The sequence below is a fragment of the Cavia porcellus genome, unplaced genomic scaffold (genome assembly GCF_034190915.1).
Source record: "Cavia porcellus strain 051 isolate PalLab524CR breed Dunkin Hartley unplaced genomic scaffold, mCavPor4.1 scaffold_8, whole genome shotgun sequence".
Classification (NCBI taxonomy): Eukaryota; Metazoa; Chordata; class Mammalia; order Rodentia; family Caviidae; genus Cavia; species Cavia porcellus.
The window spans coordinates 2274391-2292520 of record NW_026947491.1 but is presented as its reverse complement, the minus strand read 5'-3'; the positions used below and the strand labels follow the sequence as shown (position 1 = coordinate 2292520).

At 35.2% G+C, this 18130-nt stretch overlaps 1 protein-coding gene across 4 annotated transcripts in view; it reads left to right on the top strand.

Moving 5' to 3' along the window:
* Positions 1–17851, top strand: part of Znf280d (zinc finger protein 280D) — a 98766-nt gene extending 80915 nt beyond the window's left edge. For all 4 annotated transcript variants that reach the window (XM_063254261.1, XM_063254259.1, XM_063254260.1 and 1 more), the window contains 3 exons: positions 2054–2099; positions 8901–8956; positions 11685–17851. In XM_063254261.1, coding sequence (XP_063110331.1) covers positions 2054–2099; positions 8901–8956; positions 11685–12303 — 721 coding nt within the window. In that variant the 3' untranslated portion in view covers positions 12304–17851. The remainder of the gene's footprint in view (positions 1–2053; positions 2100–8900; positions 8957–11684) is intronic.
* Positions 17852–18130: the final 279 nt, after the last annotated feature.

Sequence of the window (18130 nt, the reverse complement as noted above, 5' to 3'; positions counted from 1 at the left end):
AGTTGTTTTTACTGGTTATTACAGTTTTGTCCCTTAAAGAGAATTCTAGTATGTTAAGGCACAAAACAAGATCAAGCTATAGAAAGCCTCTTGATTATGATTGTTTTAGAAACTAACTGTATTCTCACCAGTTAGCCAGTAAAGTGAGAATAAAAGTCTCTTGTCACAAACCTCCTCCGAAGAGATATTAAGAGGTTTAGTTTTCCCCAAGTGAAATACCAGCAATAACAGTTGAACCTGCTTAATGGACTCTTAATTGCTGCATAAAATTGACTTACAGACATACCTGAAAATGATTAGAGTGGTAATACTTCTTTTGTAAGAATATAAGGTCTTTGATAACATTTTCAACAGTAAGCTGAACACTCAAAATATTTCAGAAATGCTTTTTGACAAGTTTATTTCTCCTTTTCAACTGAATTTAATCAGTTGCAGTACAAAAATTTATTGCAGAACTTCAGTAATCTTTCATTTTTTAGACTAATTTTTCATGTTTTTATATTTATATGTGCTATGTTTAAAACTTTTCTCATACATCATTATTGCAGTGAAGTTGTACTTTATATTTGATGTAATCTCACCTCAGTTCTCATTGAAATACTTTACAAAATCTAGAACAGAGAAATTATATTTGTACACTTTTTTTGTTATTCAATCTGACAAATTATAAATTACTGTAACATACTACCAATATTATGGTTCTGCCAAAAAAGATCACAATCTTTTAAAAGTTGTTCCTAATTTTGTATGCCTAAAATATTGATAAGTAACTTCACAGTTAATTATTATCTAATAAAGCATTAATATTTGTAGCCTTAATTTTTTTCTTTTTTGGTGGTCCTGAGGATTGAACCCAGAAATAATAGTACTAATTTTTAAAATGTGTCCTCAGAGAATGGATGAAGGAACTCATTTGATAATTTAGTATTTAACAATTTTAGTAACTTCTAAATAATTGACATTTTTGTCCTATTAGCTGTCTTCACTTTTTAATATAAAATTTAAGTGAATGTAGTTGTTTATTTTAAATAAATTATTCCTTACATTTGTATTGAGCCTTAATAGAGTTATGAATTAATGAATTCTTGATTGATGGCATTTGAAGTCAAGCATATCACTCTTATGTGCATATTGAAATTGAATGTAATAGCAACCAATGATTTTTTGTGTGTCTGCTGCTAGAAATTTAAAGAATGTAATTTAGTCACCAGCAATTTGTAAAATAATCCTTTGGAGGAGCTAGTTTTTATATCAAGTTAATTAAATTGCCAAGATTTTCTAGCGTTGTTGATATTGTAATGCTATAATATTTTTAGCAGAATATTTATAGTTATTTTTTTTTTTTTTTTTGGTTTTTTTTTTTTTTATCTTTTTCTTTTTTTATCGGTACCAGGGATTGAACTCACGACTGCCTGCTTGCAAGGCAGGCGCTTATGCCGCTGAGCTAAATCCCCAGCCCCTTATAGTTAATTTTTGAGCAGTGCTTAAAAAAGTTTTTAAAAGAATATATTCTTTAACATTCTAAATAATTTTATGACTTACTGCCTCCAGAGAAAGTTAATGTATATATTGAAGTGCCATTATCATTCAATTTTACAATAGAAAATATTTACATTCCCTTACTTTTTATGTTTCCTAATAGTATTAATGTACTAATGCATTTTGTGTGTGTCTGAGTGTATGTGTATATATGTATATAACCTGCTTTAATTTTTAATTAATTAGATTTATTGTGATGTTGGGGTTCAGACCTGCTGCTTTTTAAAAAATAATTTTTACTAATGCAGTATGTGCTTTAAGTTGTACTTAGCAAAAAACTGTTTCATAAGTGTTCTTGTTTTTAGAGATGTAAATACAGTACATGTGTTCATTAATTTGCACTGATGAATCTGTTCTCATTTTATTTTTATCTTAAAATATGTTCAAAGATCATGCACTATTACAGGATGAAATGGACATTAAGTTTACTCTTTAGTTTAAGCACATAAAATCTAGTTTGTATTTTATCATGGAAGTATGATATAAAATAATCAGTACTTATTTTGTTTTCAAGATTAAAAAATGAAGCTCCCACTAAGCAACAAGAACCTGTGTCTAAGGTAAAGTGTGTTTTATTTGATTGATAGTTTAATGGTTTATATACATTTGAGAGTATTGTTTATGAATTTTTAAATTTTAAATTTCAAAATGCATACATCAGTAACTTGGCACGTTTTAAGGAAGAAAAAGTTGAGATTTAAAATTTTTCATCAAATATCTAACTTTAGGTAAAATTACAAGGTGTTTTTGTTTTGACAAAGACTTCATCTTTTTTTTAATTGCCAGCTATTTACCCTAACTATTAATAGTGGAGAGAAATGTATGAATTAAAAGTTGATCCTTAATCATGTGACACCGCAGAAAATTTCCAGATGATTTAATGTTCTGAAACATTTAAACTGTCAAAAGGTTTTATCTAATTTTTAAAACAGAAGTATTTTGAATGTATATTAACCATGTTTCAGGTATCTTAACTAGGTACTTTGAAGAGAGATAATTTGTCTTTCTGCCTTGCATAGTGCGTAGGTGAAATTTAAGTAGAAGGAGCAGCATTTTTGCAGACAGCTTTTGTTGTCTCTTTCTGAGTGGGTTTGGTAGTTTGGTTTTCTAGGACTTGTTACACTTGACTTACGATGTTGAACTCTTAAATCCACCCATGTATAGTGTGCTTGTTGTCCTTTTAATGTCTGGGCTCTGCGGTGGTATTCCTCTTTCAGTCCTGATGCTCAGGTTTCTGGGGTTTTCTTCATTGTTGCTTTTTCATATATTACAAAGGCAGAGAATGCAGTGTTAAAATTATTGCTTAGACAGTTATGTTTTGGAACTATTAAAAACTTAAAAATCAATTTTGCATTTTCCTTTATTCTTACCATTTCCAATAGTTTTTATCTCTTCAAAGCTCTCCATTTTTGTCATAAATATTTTTACTTGAACTTTATGTTGCAAGACTATTGGTAATTCTTTCAAGGCTTTTTGTTTAAAAATCTTGCATTTTTGAAAGATGTTTTTGGTTGCTTTTTTTTCCTCTCAACAGTTTAAAGAATGGTTTCCCTCTGAACTTACATACTTGCTGACAAGATACCTTACTATAATATCTGTCTGTTTTTCATCATTTTTATTTGGTTATCCTTAAGTTTTGTCTTCAACTGTCACCAGTTGTGTTCATTTGCTTATTGATATGTTTACCTATTTGTGTAACTGTTTTTGGCATTTATTCTAATTGGCATTTTCACAACGTCCCTTATCTACTGCATCTGGAATTCCAGTTTCCTACGTGTTGAACCAATCATTCCACGTAAACTCCGTTCTTTAATGCTCTGATTTGGTTCCACCCCACACCCTCACCTTTGTGTTTTGTTTTGTATACATTCTGGTGATCTTTCTTCAGTTGCATAGATTCATTTTTCAGTATTGTCCAGTATGTTGTTAACCCCAACAAAGACAGAGGCAGTTTTCACCTGTCAAACTGGATTTGCTTATTTTAATTTCTAGCATTGTAATTGATTTCTTTCTTACAGTGTAACTCTACTGAAATTTCCATTCTGTCATGCTTGTTGTCTCCCTGTTCTACCAAAGCATGTAATATATTAATTACAATTAAATATTTTCTGTGGGAGTTCCAGTATCTGGGGTGTGTCTGAGTCGGGCTGTTGGTCTCCTGGCACTGGATTTCAGAGCCAGGCAGCCTGTGTAGGATGGAGGTAGCAGCGTGCGGATCTGGAAACATGCACAGCTCCTCTTACAGTGAACGGTTCGTGTGGAATTTGGGTCTCTTTAGTAGGGGTCCACCTGCGTTTTGTTTTTCCCACGGCCGCAATTATCTCAAGGCACTTCCAGGTTCAGTTGTTTCAGTGTGCTGTGTTCAAACTGGGAATTATACTGGGCCCATTTGCTCCCTAGCTGTTGTTGGACTATACCAGCTTTGATGTCCCTTGTGAACCAGGCTGTGTGCGCTCTGCCCTTCCAGACCTGCTGTGGTTGCTTAGTTCTGGTGCTGGCAAGACTGGTGCTGGGTGGCAGGGGAGTGGGATGAGGTTCTCTGCTGTGATTTGGCCTCACTCTTAAGCAAGCTATCCCTGAGCCTTGACTGTGGGTTGTTTTCTTTTTCTCCACTGGCCAGCTATCTGTGTGCTTTGAGAGCAACAAAGTTTGCTTTCCTCCTTTCTAAATAGGTAAAGGTATAAATATGAAGGAAATCTATGGGTCCCCTGCAGTAGAGCACCATGTCTTCCTTGTTCCCCGAGAACATTCATCCTTGACTGGAGTAAATCACCAGATTCTTGTTTTCCTGTCATTGCTCTCCTCGTATTTGTCAAATGAAGTCAGCTCTTTCATACAAAAACTTAAGTTTCTTGAATTAGTTTTTTGTTCAAAACAAAACAGAGCAGTAAAGCTGGGCTTGGTGGTACATGCTTGTAATCCCAGCACTCTTGGAAGCTGAGTAGGAGGATGCTAAATTCAAGCCCAAAACTGGAAACTTAGTAAGAAAAGGGTGGGGGGATGTAGCTTGACCCTGGGTTCAGTCCTTAATACTATAAAATAAATAAATTTTTTAAAAAGTTAATGTTACAAATTAGAAGTGCATACATAAGTTTAAAGGAAGCTCTATGGAATGAAAGGCCGCAAGGAGCAGTCTTGGTCCACGTATTTCTGTGGAGCGGGCATGGGTGTGGGTGGCGACCTGACTGGGTCCAGGTGTTTGTGTGAAATGCACGTGTGACGTGGTGGGCAGCTTGAATTGATCTTTAAGATTCTGATCAGGTGCATTGTAATGGAATCAGTATTATCATGTCCCCTAGTATTTTCTGGTTATTACCAAGTTGTGTGTATCTCTGTGTTTCCTCTTTGAACATTAATTCCTATCTGTATACTAGGTTGCCTCTGTTCTGCTGTGGTATATATAATGTACTATACCATTCTGCTTTTGTTTCCAGATAACTGTATGTGCCATGACTCTTCCTCTCCAGTATTGGTCTTGCAGTTTCATTATAAGAAAATAGGAGGTACTAGGGGCTGGGGATTTAGCTCAGTGGCATAAGTGCCTGCCTTGCAAGCAGGCAGTTATGAGTTCGATCCCCAGTACCGATAAAAAAGAAAAAGACACCAAAAAAAAAAAAAAATAGGAGGTACAAGAGTTACATTGGGAGATATAGTACATGCCCTACTCCTTACTTCCTGCCTAGGTTGCTAGGGAGCAGCTGGTAGTATATTTCAGACATCCTTTATTGAGAACAGAGATTAATAAAGTTCTTTTTCTGTCCATCCTCAAGGTTATTTCTTAATTCCAAACATATACACAAATATGTAGAATAGAGGTTTACTGTTACTTCATTATGAAAGTAGCAGATTGGCCGTCTCTTCCTGTGAGTCTACATAGAGTCACTCGTTTGAAAAAAATTCTGAAGTTATGTGGGGGCAACGCCTGTAATCACAGCACTAAGGGTGCTGAGGAGAAGGATCATGAATTCCACTACATTCATGACTGCCATAGCAGTCACTCTCCTATCTGTAATATGGCAATAATACTTAGCTCACTCTCCTATCTGTAACTTTGCGCTTGAAATAGTCTTAGGAAATTTTAAATGGTCTTCAGATTTTAAATTTTAAATTAAGTTGTTTGCTATAAATACATGATTCACATAAAACAGTCCCTGACCTGGCAGTTAAATAGTTTTGACAGTTTCATCTGAAGTAGTTTCATTTGTAACATAAAATCAACATTTGGTGGGTCCTTTCAAACTGAATATACAAGGTACGAAAAGTACCATGAATGTGTAAATTTTAAAAACAGTACAGGAAAAGACATCTTACCATTATTTTTTCTCAGAATATTCGCCTAACTTCAAGCACATTGGTCCACATTGTTCTTGCTACTTTCTGAAGCAGTTCTAGAAGTCCTTTTAGTTGAGTGGTCACGGCTGCCTCCATGTTCTGAATTGATTCAAAGCATTTATCTTTCATGGTCATTTTGACTTTGGGAAAAGCCAGGCCCTGCACAGTGCCTGATCCGGGAGAGGTGGGTGAAAACACTACCATGGTTCCACAGCCCGCCTGCCCGCTGCACGGCCCTGGCCAGCAGCATTCACTCAGCAGAGAAAGCTTTGCCTTTGGCTGATTGCTCCTTGAGGGAAGGTTTGGTGGAGTCATCTCTTGGTGAATTATTACTTCCATTTCTAACTTTCTCTACCTCAGTCTGTTCTGCTCCTTCCCTCTGGATTTCCCTCCTTCTCTTTCTGTCCTATTTTTCTGATATTGGATTTCTTGCATCAGTTCCTTTCATTGTATGTACTTTCCTTGCTTACTTACTTGAGCTGCCATATTTATGATTACCATTTTATTCTCCAGTTCTGTTTTCATAAGGTTTTTTTTTTTTTTTTTTTGTTTAATGGCTGAAGTAACATACATCTCTAGGGCTGTTACACATAGAAATGTTTTTTGTCTTGTTCTAGCAGTGTCTCTTAAATGTCTAAGCATCTTTCTTTCCTGTCTGTTCTAATCTTTGTGCTGTTAAAGGGAGTTTTTATTTGTGTGACAGTGAGTACCCTGGCCCTATTAAAGAATGGGACTAAAGTTCAGTGGGAGCCCAGAGTGTTTGGGAAGAGGCCTCCCTGGCATAGTTATATGGGTTGTACACTGCAGAACTCTGAAGGGCACTGTTTGCATATATTCTTTTGTTCTGTCAAAAATAATTCATATTTACTATGTTAAAAATTGAAGTGTGAAATACCAAAATTACTTATTGATTTAGTAACCTATTATACATTAACAATTCTCTGAAAAATAATTTCTAAATCAAAAGAAATTCAGTGGAAAGAATAGCATTCCTTTGTGCTTGTACATCTTTTTAATGTAGGGCTTAGAAAGTAACTGAATTTTCATGTTTCAGAATTTGGTCTGTTGTGTTATATTTTGATTGAAATAGCTGAAAAATATCTAGCCTCCCTAAGTACATTAATAATCTTTTCAGCTAATTCAGGAATGTTTTCCTTTGCTACTGGGCCCAAACTAGACAAGTGGAAGTTTTTTTGTGTGTAATACAACTAGGTCACTGAACTTTTGGCACTCTGTACATCAAAATCTATTGGTCCATTTCATACTTTGAATAGACTTTTTATCCATGGATGAGCCTACAAAATTATATGAAAAATACTGATTTACTGGGCTATATAGATCTTCCAGATTTTGACATTAGATTATGGAATATCAGGTAATCACATTCATTAACAGTAACTTTAATCTCATCAGTGAATGAGTTTTCTCAAAATACAATTTCTTGCTTTGTTGTCCAGAGAAACACTGTCATGGTATGTCAGGTTCACTTTGTTAATTTTCAAGAAAATGTCTCCTAGGTCCCCAGATCTAACTGCCCATAGGTGGGCAGTCATTCTTTAAATAAAAGGGAATCCTCGTGAGAGCATCTACATGCATCTCACAGCTCAGTCTCAGACCCAGGCATTTGGTTGCAACCTCAGCACTGCATGCTTTTTACCTCATTGCAAAGGATCCTAAGAAGACATGTTCAAAGGTTGATGTTTAACAAATATAGCTTGTGTGAGGTAGTAGGGAAAGGAAGTGATTACCGACAGTTTGGATATGCTGCTGTTGTCTCAATTTGCATTAAGATGTCAGCATTTTTATTTCCCACTGTTTTTATATCAGTAGTTATGACCTCAGGCACCCCCTGAAAGTGGCTTGCATTCCCTAGGTAAATGTGAATTACCCTTCTGAGACCCACTGATATGAGTTACAGTGTAATTCTAAGTGGGGTGAGAGAGTGGGGGTGAGTCCTTTGGCCACTGGCTTGCTGGGACTCGGTGGAAGAGGGACCGTCGTGTGTCTCTGTTCCCTCTCGTGGGCTTCAGGCCCTCCTGCTTTCCCTCAGCACACACGCGTGTTGTCCAGTGTACACTGTGTCTAGTTCACTTGACTTTCAACCACTGTGGGGAAGGAGGAGCATTTAAATCTCCAGCGGTCCTCGTCCTCATTTGGCCTCTCCTGTACTGGATGTTGTCCTGGGCACCTTGAAATGCAGGATGCCTTCAGGGTTTCACACACACCTGACTCTCCTCCCTTGCTGCACTGCTGGCGTTCACTGTAAACCCTCGGTGCCCCTGCGAGTCACGGTCCACCCCAGCCACATCCACCCTCCACAGACGCACTGCAGCCGCGTCAGCAATTAGTGTGCTTTGCTGTTCATGGTCTTTGCTCTCATTTTAGAAGAGTTTAGAAAGTTAGGGAGACAAATGATAAACCCTTTTCAGTTTCACAATCTGCTATAGGGGTTAAAAACTAGGCCTAGCTTTGAATCTTTGCTCAGTAGCTGATAGTTGTTATCAAATGTCAGTCTGGCTTCTGGCCTGTGGGGTTTTTACTCTATTGTTCTTCCTCTTAACACATTTGAAATAAGCAAGGCATCTCTTCCCTTGGTCTATTTTCATATTTGGCATTTGACAGTAGGTTATGATTCCAGTATGGGAATAAAACTTTCAAAAATTCTAAGTGTTTATACTTAGCATATTTATATAAAATATTATGGATGTGTGTTGTTCAAATTCAGGTTACATTTTATAAGTTTCTATTCAAGTAATTGTAATCATGGTCTATATTTGAAAGAGAGTTAAGGAAAATAAATATTGACATAAGTGGATAACTAACTGGTCTTGGATTCAGAAACTTTTGGTACAGTGAAATTCTTGAGTTTAAATATTTTTGAAATCCTACTTTTAATTATGAGAATTATTCTATGCTTTATATTAAATTTTTTTCTATTTCTTTGGTGTGTTATGTTGTACACTTGTTTTTTTATTTAGAAATTAAAATTTTTCTAGGATATAAAATAAGAATATTATTAATCATTTCAGGAAATTGCAAGACCTAATATAACTGAAGGGAAAATCAAAACATCAAATGCCAAAAGGTAAGTATTAGGAATCTCTTGAAATTTAAGCATATAAAATAACATGACTTGTATTGTTTCCTTTTTGGGTTTTTGTTTGTTTGTTTGTTTGTTTTTGTCTTTTTCTTTTTTATCGGTACTGGGGATTGAACTCATGACCACACACTTGTAAGGCAGGCACTTATGCCACTGAGCTAAATCCCCAGCCCCGTCCTTTTTGGGTTTTTAAGACAAGGTCCCACTCCCACTTTCAAGGCTAGCCATGAAATCACTTCGAAATGCAGGGACTCCTGCCTTAGCCTCCCAAGTGTTAGGATTACAGGCGTGTGCCATCACACCTGGCTACCTGTATTATTTCATAGTTAGCTATGAAAGTTATGTAAATTTTATATATATATGGTATTGTTTTTAGTAGTGACTTCAATTAAAATCAAATTTTGAAATTTTATTTCAACAAAAGTATTCCAGGCTATTGGTTTTAAAATCTTTTTTACATGTACAGAGTATTTATAAGTTGTTAATTTTTTTAAAGTACTTATAGTAAATAAAATGTTAAAAATGTTAATTACCCTATTAAATGAGAACAATCACAGTGTGCTGTGAGTTTTAATATTGGGACAATTATTGCAGTAGTTAATCTTAAAATATTTCTTAAGCATTTTCATAAAACTATAATTTTTTTGGAAGGATCTAAACTCGAAGGTGTCAGAATTCAACATTTTTAAAAATTGATACTTAGGTAGAACTCCTAAGAAACACAGCATATTTCACAGTTCTTTTTGAAAAGACAAAAGGGAAGAACCCCAGCATTCTAATTAGAACTTTACTCAAAATAAAGATCATTTTATGTAGTCTTTAAGTATTTTCCCCATTTCTATCTTTGTAGCTTCTTTTAGAGTAGATTGCTTATTAATTTGTTGAGATTAATTCAACTCTTGCCCTTCCAGATTTTTTTTTTTTATTTTTATTGTTTTGGTGCTGGGAATCAAACTCACAAGCTCACACTCGTCAGGCAGGCGTTGTGCCACTGAGCTCTATCCCCAGCCCACCCAGATCCATGGTTGAATAATTCATCAAGTTGTTTCTTGAGCTTCACCTAGAATTTTTCCTAGATTTCTTGAAGGCTGAGTAACAAAAATTCACCTGGAGTTAGGAAAAGCAGATTGGTCATTTTTGTATTATTTAACATTTTCTGTAAATTATGGTTTGTCCAATACCATCTGTAAAGAATAAAAATCAGGAAATTTCCCTTTCAGGTACTTCTTACTATTCAAAGTAGTGCTCTGTCTTTCTCTGTTCCTCCTTTCCCTACCTACAAATAAGTTGTCTGCCTTTATTTTTAAAAAGTGACAATTATACAAATTTGAAATGTGGAAAAAATGGGGCCGGGGATTTAGCTCAGTGGAGTAAGTGCCTGCCTGGCGCAAGGTCATGAGTTTGATCCCCAGTACCAAAAAAAAAAGAGGAAAAAAATAAGGTCCAGGAAAGTGAGCTAAAAGTAATCAGAATTAATAAGTATAAATTAAAGTGATTTGATATTTTAAGAAATTTCAATCTTTCTGATAGACCAGTAATATATGTTTATAACTTACAGTGGACAAAAAGTTTCTTCATAATAGTAGTAAAGATGAGAACTGACAAACAGAAGCTGGAATTTACTGGAATAATGTATGTGATAGGTCATTTTCCAAATTCATGTATGGGTTCAATCAGTATTTAGTTGAAAATCTCAGACTGGGTTTGGAAATTGATTAAAATGAAAAGATTACAACTTTTCCATTTATTAATATTATAATGCATTTAATAATTTCTGTTAGATTTTTTTGCATATTTACTGTTTTAAAGATTGTTCTAATATGTATCATCGTGCAAATATCCTTTACATTATAACTGAAATTTTTGAATATTGATATGTAGGTGATTTGTTGTACTAGAGAATAACAACATTCTAAATCTGTTGTGAAGATTGTGTTATGTTGGCTCAAGAATAGTGTAATGATAAATTAGTAGAACAAGATAAATCCCAGAGAAATAGCCTTACACATGTTATAATTTAATAAATGCTAATGACCATTTGAAAATGTTGCTAGTCTAAATTTCAAGTAGATTAAGTATAAGAGTTGTATGTGAACACATACTTTGTTAAAAGGAGCATCTGAAATCCAAATAAGGGGCTGCAAATTCTAGAAATCCTTGGTTTCTATTATTTTATGATTCACTAGTTTCTGTTCATACACTGGTGTAAGCATAAACACCCATAAATATGTATGTGTACAAACAAATGTACATCTGTATATTTATGTATGTTTTTAAGCCGTGTTTGTTTTTTAACTTAAGCAATTAAAAATTAGGGAAATATTTTTGAGTGCTTATCTAATTTTGCATAGGAAAGGACATTGTAAGCCCAAAAGAATATATAAAGCATAAAAGAAAATAGGATTTTTTCCAAATATATTCTTTATTTTAGGCACTCTTACAAATTGATGAGAACACTTAAATTTTAAGTAAAAACATGAAAGGCATTTTCACAAATAAAGGTAACAGCTAGAATGAAAGCCTGCCGACCTCTCCCCAGAATCCTGATGCATACCTCCTCCACCAAGGAGATGACATCCTGGTAACCTAGGCCACTGTCCCCTTTTCAACAGCAGATATACCCGGACTTTTTCCTTTCTTGAGGTATATTTTTATTTTCATAGTGTTCAGCTACACTTTTAATGAATAGATAACGATTGGCTTTATATTTCAGTGAGCAAGATGAAGGTTCATCAGAAGCAAAAAGTGGATGTGGTGCAGATTTACTTGAAGGCCCATCACCAACACAAGGGGAGGAAAGCTTAACGGTTTCAGATAAAGAAAATGATGCTTGTCCAGCAGACCAGGAAACAGGCTCAAAGCTCTTCCTGTGCTATTCAAACGTTGGTGCAGATCAAGCGGGAAAGGGAGAGGAAACACAGCACGCTGATCAGGATATGGAATTGAAGAGAGGTCAGGGTTCTGAAAATACAGCTCCATGTGACCAGACTGAAGATTACCACTCCAGTGAAGCTAAGCTTTCTTCAGAGGACATTAAGGATTTGCCGTTAACATCAAGTGATGTCAGCATTGACCAGTTTTTGAGAAAAAGAGATGAACCTGACTCTGTTAGTTCTGATGTTAGTGAGCAGGGCAGTGTTCACTTGGAACCTTTGACACCATCAGAGGTACTTGAGTTTGAAGCCACAGAGATTCTTCAGAAAGGTAGCAGTGATCTCTCAGCCAAGACTGATAAAGTAGCGTCTGATCAGACGGATAATGTTCCTGGAGAAGACAGCCCGAGCACAACAGAGACCACGGCACATGCAGCAGATGAGAAGGAAAGAAGCTGACATCGTGTAGCCACTCGAAGTGCGCAGCGAAGCACATTTAGGAGCAGTGCTCTCAGGGTAGAGGTCAGAGACAGGAAAGCGTGAGGGAGTCCTTTACACACCGGGCCTGAATGTTCCATCTAGGCTATCACACAAATCTACTAACCAGTAACAGCGTGATTAATATGGATTTCCAAGTTTTAAAAAAATGAGTAGGATTTTAACAGAGGCTTCTGTTCATGATCAGAAGTTCTCATTGAAGTTTTTCAAGAAATGAGACTTGATTGCTGATATGATTGCAAGAATGTTAGCTACTTTAGTAAAACTTTGCAAACTTCATTAGTCCTTAGCTTAAAATCCTGTTACCTATGTTTTCTTTTTTAGTTACTTAATTTGGAAACCATACAGCTTTTTGGGATAGTTGACATAGAGTGGTGGCTGATTGGCACTGTGATGAGGACTCATAGAGTACCCTGCTGGTGGGGAGCCCCTGGAGTGCTCAGCTGGCCTCACAGGAGCCTGGACAGATGGAACTTAACTTTGAGTTTAATGTAACATCGCAGTCTGCCAGAAGCATGCAACAGAATATTTGATCTGTGTGCCTCCATAGAAGTGTTAGCCTGCCGGGCTGTAAGCTCACCTTTAATTAAACTTTCAGTGAAAGTGAAATTATTAAAATATAAACTTATATTTGTGCTTTTGGTCAGCGTGTAAACTGCAGAAACCCTTCACTGTACTAATTGTATAAAGTAGAAATGCATTTTTGAAACTCTAGTAGCTACTATGCTTTTAATGTTGTTTTAATGATTGTCTTTAAAAATAGACCCATAAAAATGGTCTGGAAGCCAAACCAAAGTATGGTATAATGTAGATACTGTAAAGCAGTAAACTGAAAGCATATTTTGGCGTGTATTCAGCCAAATTTAAGTGACTTTTATGTAATTATAAGATAGAAACTTCAAATGGGACCTGAAGCAGTGGTATATAAACATTAGTTTGGGCAATTTAGTCTAATTTATCTAGAAGTTAGCTGCTAAGTTGGTTTTTCAGGTTTTTTTTTTTTTAAATCATCTAGAAGATAAGAGATTCAAAAATGAATCATGAATAGTAGTTTGCTTTAAAGTTTTAATAAACTTTTATTTAAAATGCTACATTTTTACTTCTTAAAATGTGCTTTGAATTCTTAAAGTTTTGCTTCACTGAATATTAAGTGTTTTAAATGGGTATTAACATTCTTCTGTATATACTAGTTTTTGAGTATTTGCAATAAAAATCTGTCCCTGAACAATTGTATTTTTCAGATCACTGCTTGACTTAGATTAACTTTGCTACTATTAGACATTGTGAACTTGTTTAAAGAAATTTCTTGTTAAAAGGTAATACAGGGCATAGGATAAGCTCAGCGGCACAGGCAGCTGCCTGGCAAGTGCAAGGTCCTGAGTTTGATTCTTGGTACCAAAAAAAACAAAAAAAAAAGTCAATATAATTTCATTCTGTATTCTTTAGCTGATATCTGACTTATTTTAAATCAGAACTATAACATGGGGGAAATATCACGAGTATTTTCAGAGAATAGTAGCTTTATACTTTCACTTCAGAGGACAGCAGTTTAATACTGTACTTTTTAAACTACTCAGCAACTAAAGATGTTAAATAGGAAAATATATAATTGTACTTATTTTCCTGAATATTTGAGGGAGATCTAATATCTTCATCTTTCCTGCTTCCAAGAAAAGTTAGGGAGGCCCATTATCTGTAATCCTTCACCTTGTTGAAACTTAAGTCTACAGCTGGGAAAAATTTTGAAGTTATATAAGCCGTTGAAGAGCAGGAAGTAGAAAAAAGTCTAGCTACATGAGAATCATCTTATGAGTTTCATTCAATTTATTTGTAAAGCCTATCAGTTTAGGTCTCAAGTACTTTTGAAAATAAGTTTCAGGTGAAACCAGAACCCCTTTTGAGATTTGGATAGTTTTTACACCCTGCCTCCTGTGTCTTTAGAGTAGTGACATTCAAGGTAACTGATCCACAAACTGTCCTGTCTACCAGTGAGAAAAGGGGCCTGTACCAAACTGTAAATCTTTCACTGAGAAAATCTGACAATAAAAACAAACAAAATGTTAAATAAGCATTGTAATTACTCACTGTTGGTTTCAGTCTTCAGACAAGCGCCAGTCAGGAGCTACCTGTAGTAGTTCAGGTTTGCAAACCAAATTTTGGAGTTTCAGTGCAGAGTGAGTGGCACACTTTTCCTGTGTAGTAGGCAATTGTGGGTTCTGTCATTGCGGTCACTCAAATCCATCTCGTAGCGAGAAAGCTGGCATGAGTGTGGTGTAATGGCATGAGTATGGTGTATAGTAATGTGCAGATAATGACCCTATTTGTGTTCCAGTAAAGCTTTATTAAGAGAATAGGATTTGGGCTGGATTTGGGCCCCCGGCCATTTGTGCAGGTCGGATATGTACTCTAATGACCTCTGCCTGAAAACATCCAAAGGCCAGCCTGCTGTATATCTGTAATCTCAGCACTGGGAAGGCTGAGGAGGAGGATTGCTGGGAGTTCAAGGTCAGCCTCAACTATATAGCCACATCTGTCTCAAAAGCAAAACGGAAAGCTGTTTCTTAGTGGCTTGCTTAAAGTATTACAAACTCACCCTTATTTCAAAGAATATACTAAATATAATGTAGACTTTATTGTTGTGGTACATTTTTATGAATTTAGTTGGATGAAGCTGCGTGCAGATGTTAATGGCCTGGAAGAGTGCTGATCACACAAGTTCCCTTGGGCTTTGGTTTCTGGGAAGTGTCCAAAGTGTCCAAGTATTGAAGTCCCTTGACTTTTTCAAAAACAACAAAAAAGTCAACTGAACTACATAGTCACTTCAACTCCACTTTTTAAAAATTACCCCTTCCTCTCTAAGGTACATCCTTCGTGGAGAATTTAGGAACAGGATAGTATAAACTTGTAACTGTACTCAAAGTATTTTAATTGCTTTCTATTAAGGGCTAGGAAACTATGACCCCTATTTGTTTTTTAAACAAGATTTTATTGGAACACCCATGCCATTTGTTCACATACTGTCTGTTGTATACAACAGTTGTATACAGTCCAGTTGTATATGAAAGAGACCATATGTTTCTTGCCCAACCCTTTCAACAAAAGCCTACCAGTCCCTGCTCTGTATTTTCTACAAGCATCTCATGCTTACATAATCATTCTTTCATTTTTACTATTATAAATATTACTGTGAAAATCTTGGTTCAAAAACTTTGGCCTGCATTTTGTATGCATGTGCTAAAATTCTAAATGGATTTCATGAGACTGAAGAGTGTTCAATTTAAAATTTTAAAATATCCATATTATCAAATTAATGTGATATCTGTAAAATATCAACAGTACATGTAAGTTTTTGTAGGAAAAAATGAAAATTCTATTATAATACCTATGGAATGAGACCTTTGTCCCATCATAAACTTTTTTTTTAAATTTTATTTAAGGAGGAAAAAAAAACAGAAAAAGGGTACAAGTTAATACAGAATTTCAGAAAAACAGGAAATCACTAATTACATATTGTCATCTTAGAAATAGTTGTTGAAGTTACAAAATTAAAGTAGAGGGGACTTTCAAGCAGTGAGACTGCATACAGTTTCGTTCAATGATCCAACAAAACTCAGTAATATGGTTATCTATCTTATACACTTAAATATATATGCAGTTATATCTTTTAGAGAACTTTCTTTTCCTTTCTTTTGTACAATGACAATTACACATTTGGAGTTTTATTACTCCCACAGTTCTTATTACTTTTCCATCATAAACTCTTAAGAGTAGAGGATTTCTTCACTTAGAATTTTTTTTAACTCTTGAAAATCAGTATTCCCCCCCCCCCACCTTTTTAAAAAATGTAATGTGATTTTCATTGCTATTCACCAACTATTTCTGTTGTGTGATCCTGTGAGTGGGTTTGGGGTAAAAGGTTCTTCAGTCTAGAGCGCTGAGGTTTTCACGTGAGCATCCTTAGCTCTCTCTTCTGTCTGGCATGGAGACATTCAAATTTTGAGATAGTGATTGCCTGGGAGGGTGCGATCCTAAGTGCACAGAACCTCTGGGTTTATTCACATGGGTATGTGAGGAGGAAATAAGCACTGTGTTATAAACCACTGTGGTTAGGGCATTTTGTTGTTGTGGCATAACCTATCTTGACCGATATAGTAATTTATCCTGGAAGCAGAGTGCTGTCATAACAAAAAGACTACACTGTGTATTGCAATGGCTTGCACGATAGATGGTAATACCACATGAACTGATCTGTATACTACCATGATGCAAGATGGATAGACTTGCCTATATTTGGAAGACAATATATTTAATGAACATTTATCTTTGTGTTAAGAGATTTTAGATAAAAATGTTAATTGCATATTTTGATTACTGAATTCACTGCAGGTGGCAAGATATTGTAAGAAATGAATTCAGATAAGAAATGATAGGATTGCAAATGGAGACAAGAGAGAATAGAAGAAGTCTGGATATTCATTCAGATACTTGCAAGGCTGCCTCTATTAAAAGAGGCAGTAATTCCCAACCAGTATAAGGAGAAGGCCTTTAAGCAACAAATTTAATTAAATCAACAATACGGCTATCACAGTATTTGTTAAAACTTCTAACTAAGTTACAAAGACCCATAATGTTTCTCCATGTGAGAATTCCTTTCAGCATTTTAGAAATTTATATATTTTCAAAGTCTCAGAACAAGCTAGTCACAAGATTATTGGGACAGGGAAAAGTATTACAAGTGTCTCAAGATTAAAGCTTAGTAATCAACCTAGCACTATTAAAAAGAACTCCATTGACATCATATCCAAATACAAGTATAGAGAGTGCTGGCCTGTGGAGTTTAAGATAATGTCAACGTATCTAAGAACCAGAACAGGAGCACACGAGAATCGATTGGTCACCTCAGAATCATTCTAACCCGTAACTATTACTGTATCGTGAGGACGTTTGTGCCCCTTCTGCTGCTGATGGTGCATCTCTGGTGAAGTTAATGAACATTAAGGAATCTATATGCAAGATGTTCTTTATTCAACTCCTGTTGGTGGTGGTCTAGGAAATAACATGCTTTGGAGGCAAAACGAGTCCTTAAACTGGCAATTTTGACTTGTGATTCCGTGTAGTGCTGTTAATCTTGCTAAAATACCCAAATGTTACATTATGCAAATACTCCCAAATTTGTTGGCACTTCCCAGTGTTTGATTATTGCGAAAGGCTGCTGTTCTTTGCAGATAGTACACCAAAAAATGCAAAGAAAAGTAAATGTTGTGGAACATTTGAAAAACAAATGAGAAACTCATCCAAACTCAATAAAATCAGTCAGTTTCAACAGCAAGATCAAATATTCTCCTCATTAAAAAGGAAAATATCTTCTATGAAGCAATGTGTAACCTAATGTTAACTTGTGGATCTTTTTGGACACCATTAATGGTTCAACTATTAGTGCAAAAGAAAAAATATTTTTGTATTTGAAATATTTGTTAAAAAATAAAGACTAATGGTGTAGGGTAATTAATCCTTTGTGTGTTTTAAAATTTCATTTTAAGAAATACAGCTAGTCTTTCAAGTATTTGAAATGATGTATTTTACATTTATGTTACCATTGTCCTCATTTTGTTATCAGATATCTACATGAGGTATAAATACTGGTACTGAAATATCTTGTCACAATATATTGGTTCAAAATGATAAGTACCTTACAATAAAATTTCTGGAACATTTGGTCTAACTTAAGAGAATTCACATAGTTACAATATATTTAAAAATATATTAAGTATAAGGTTATGAAAAGCAC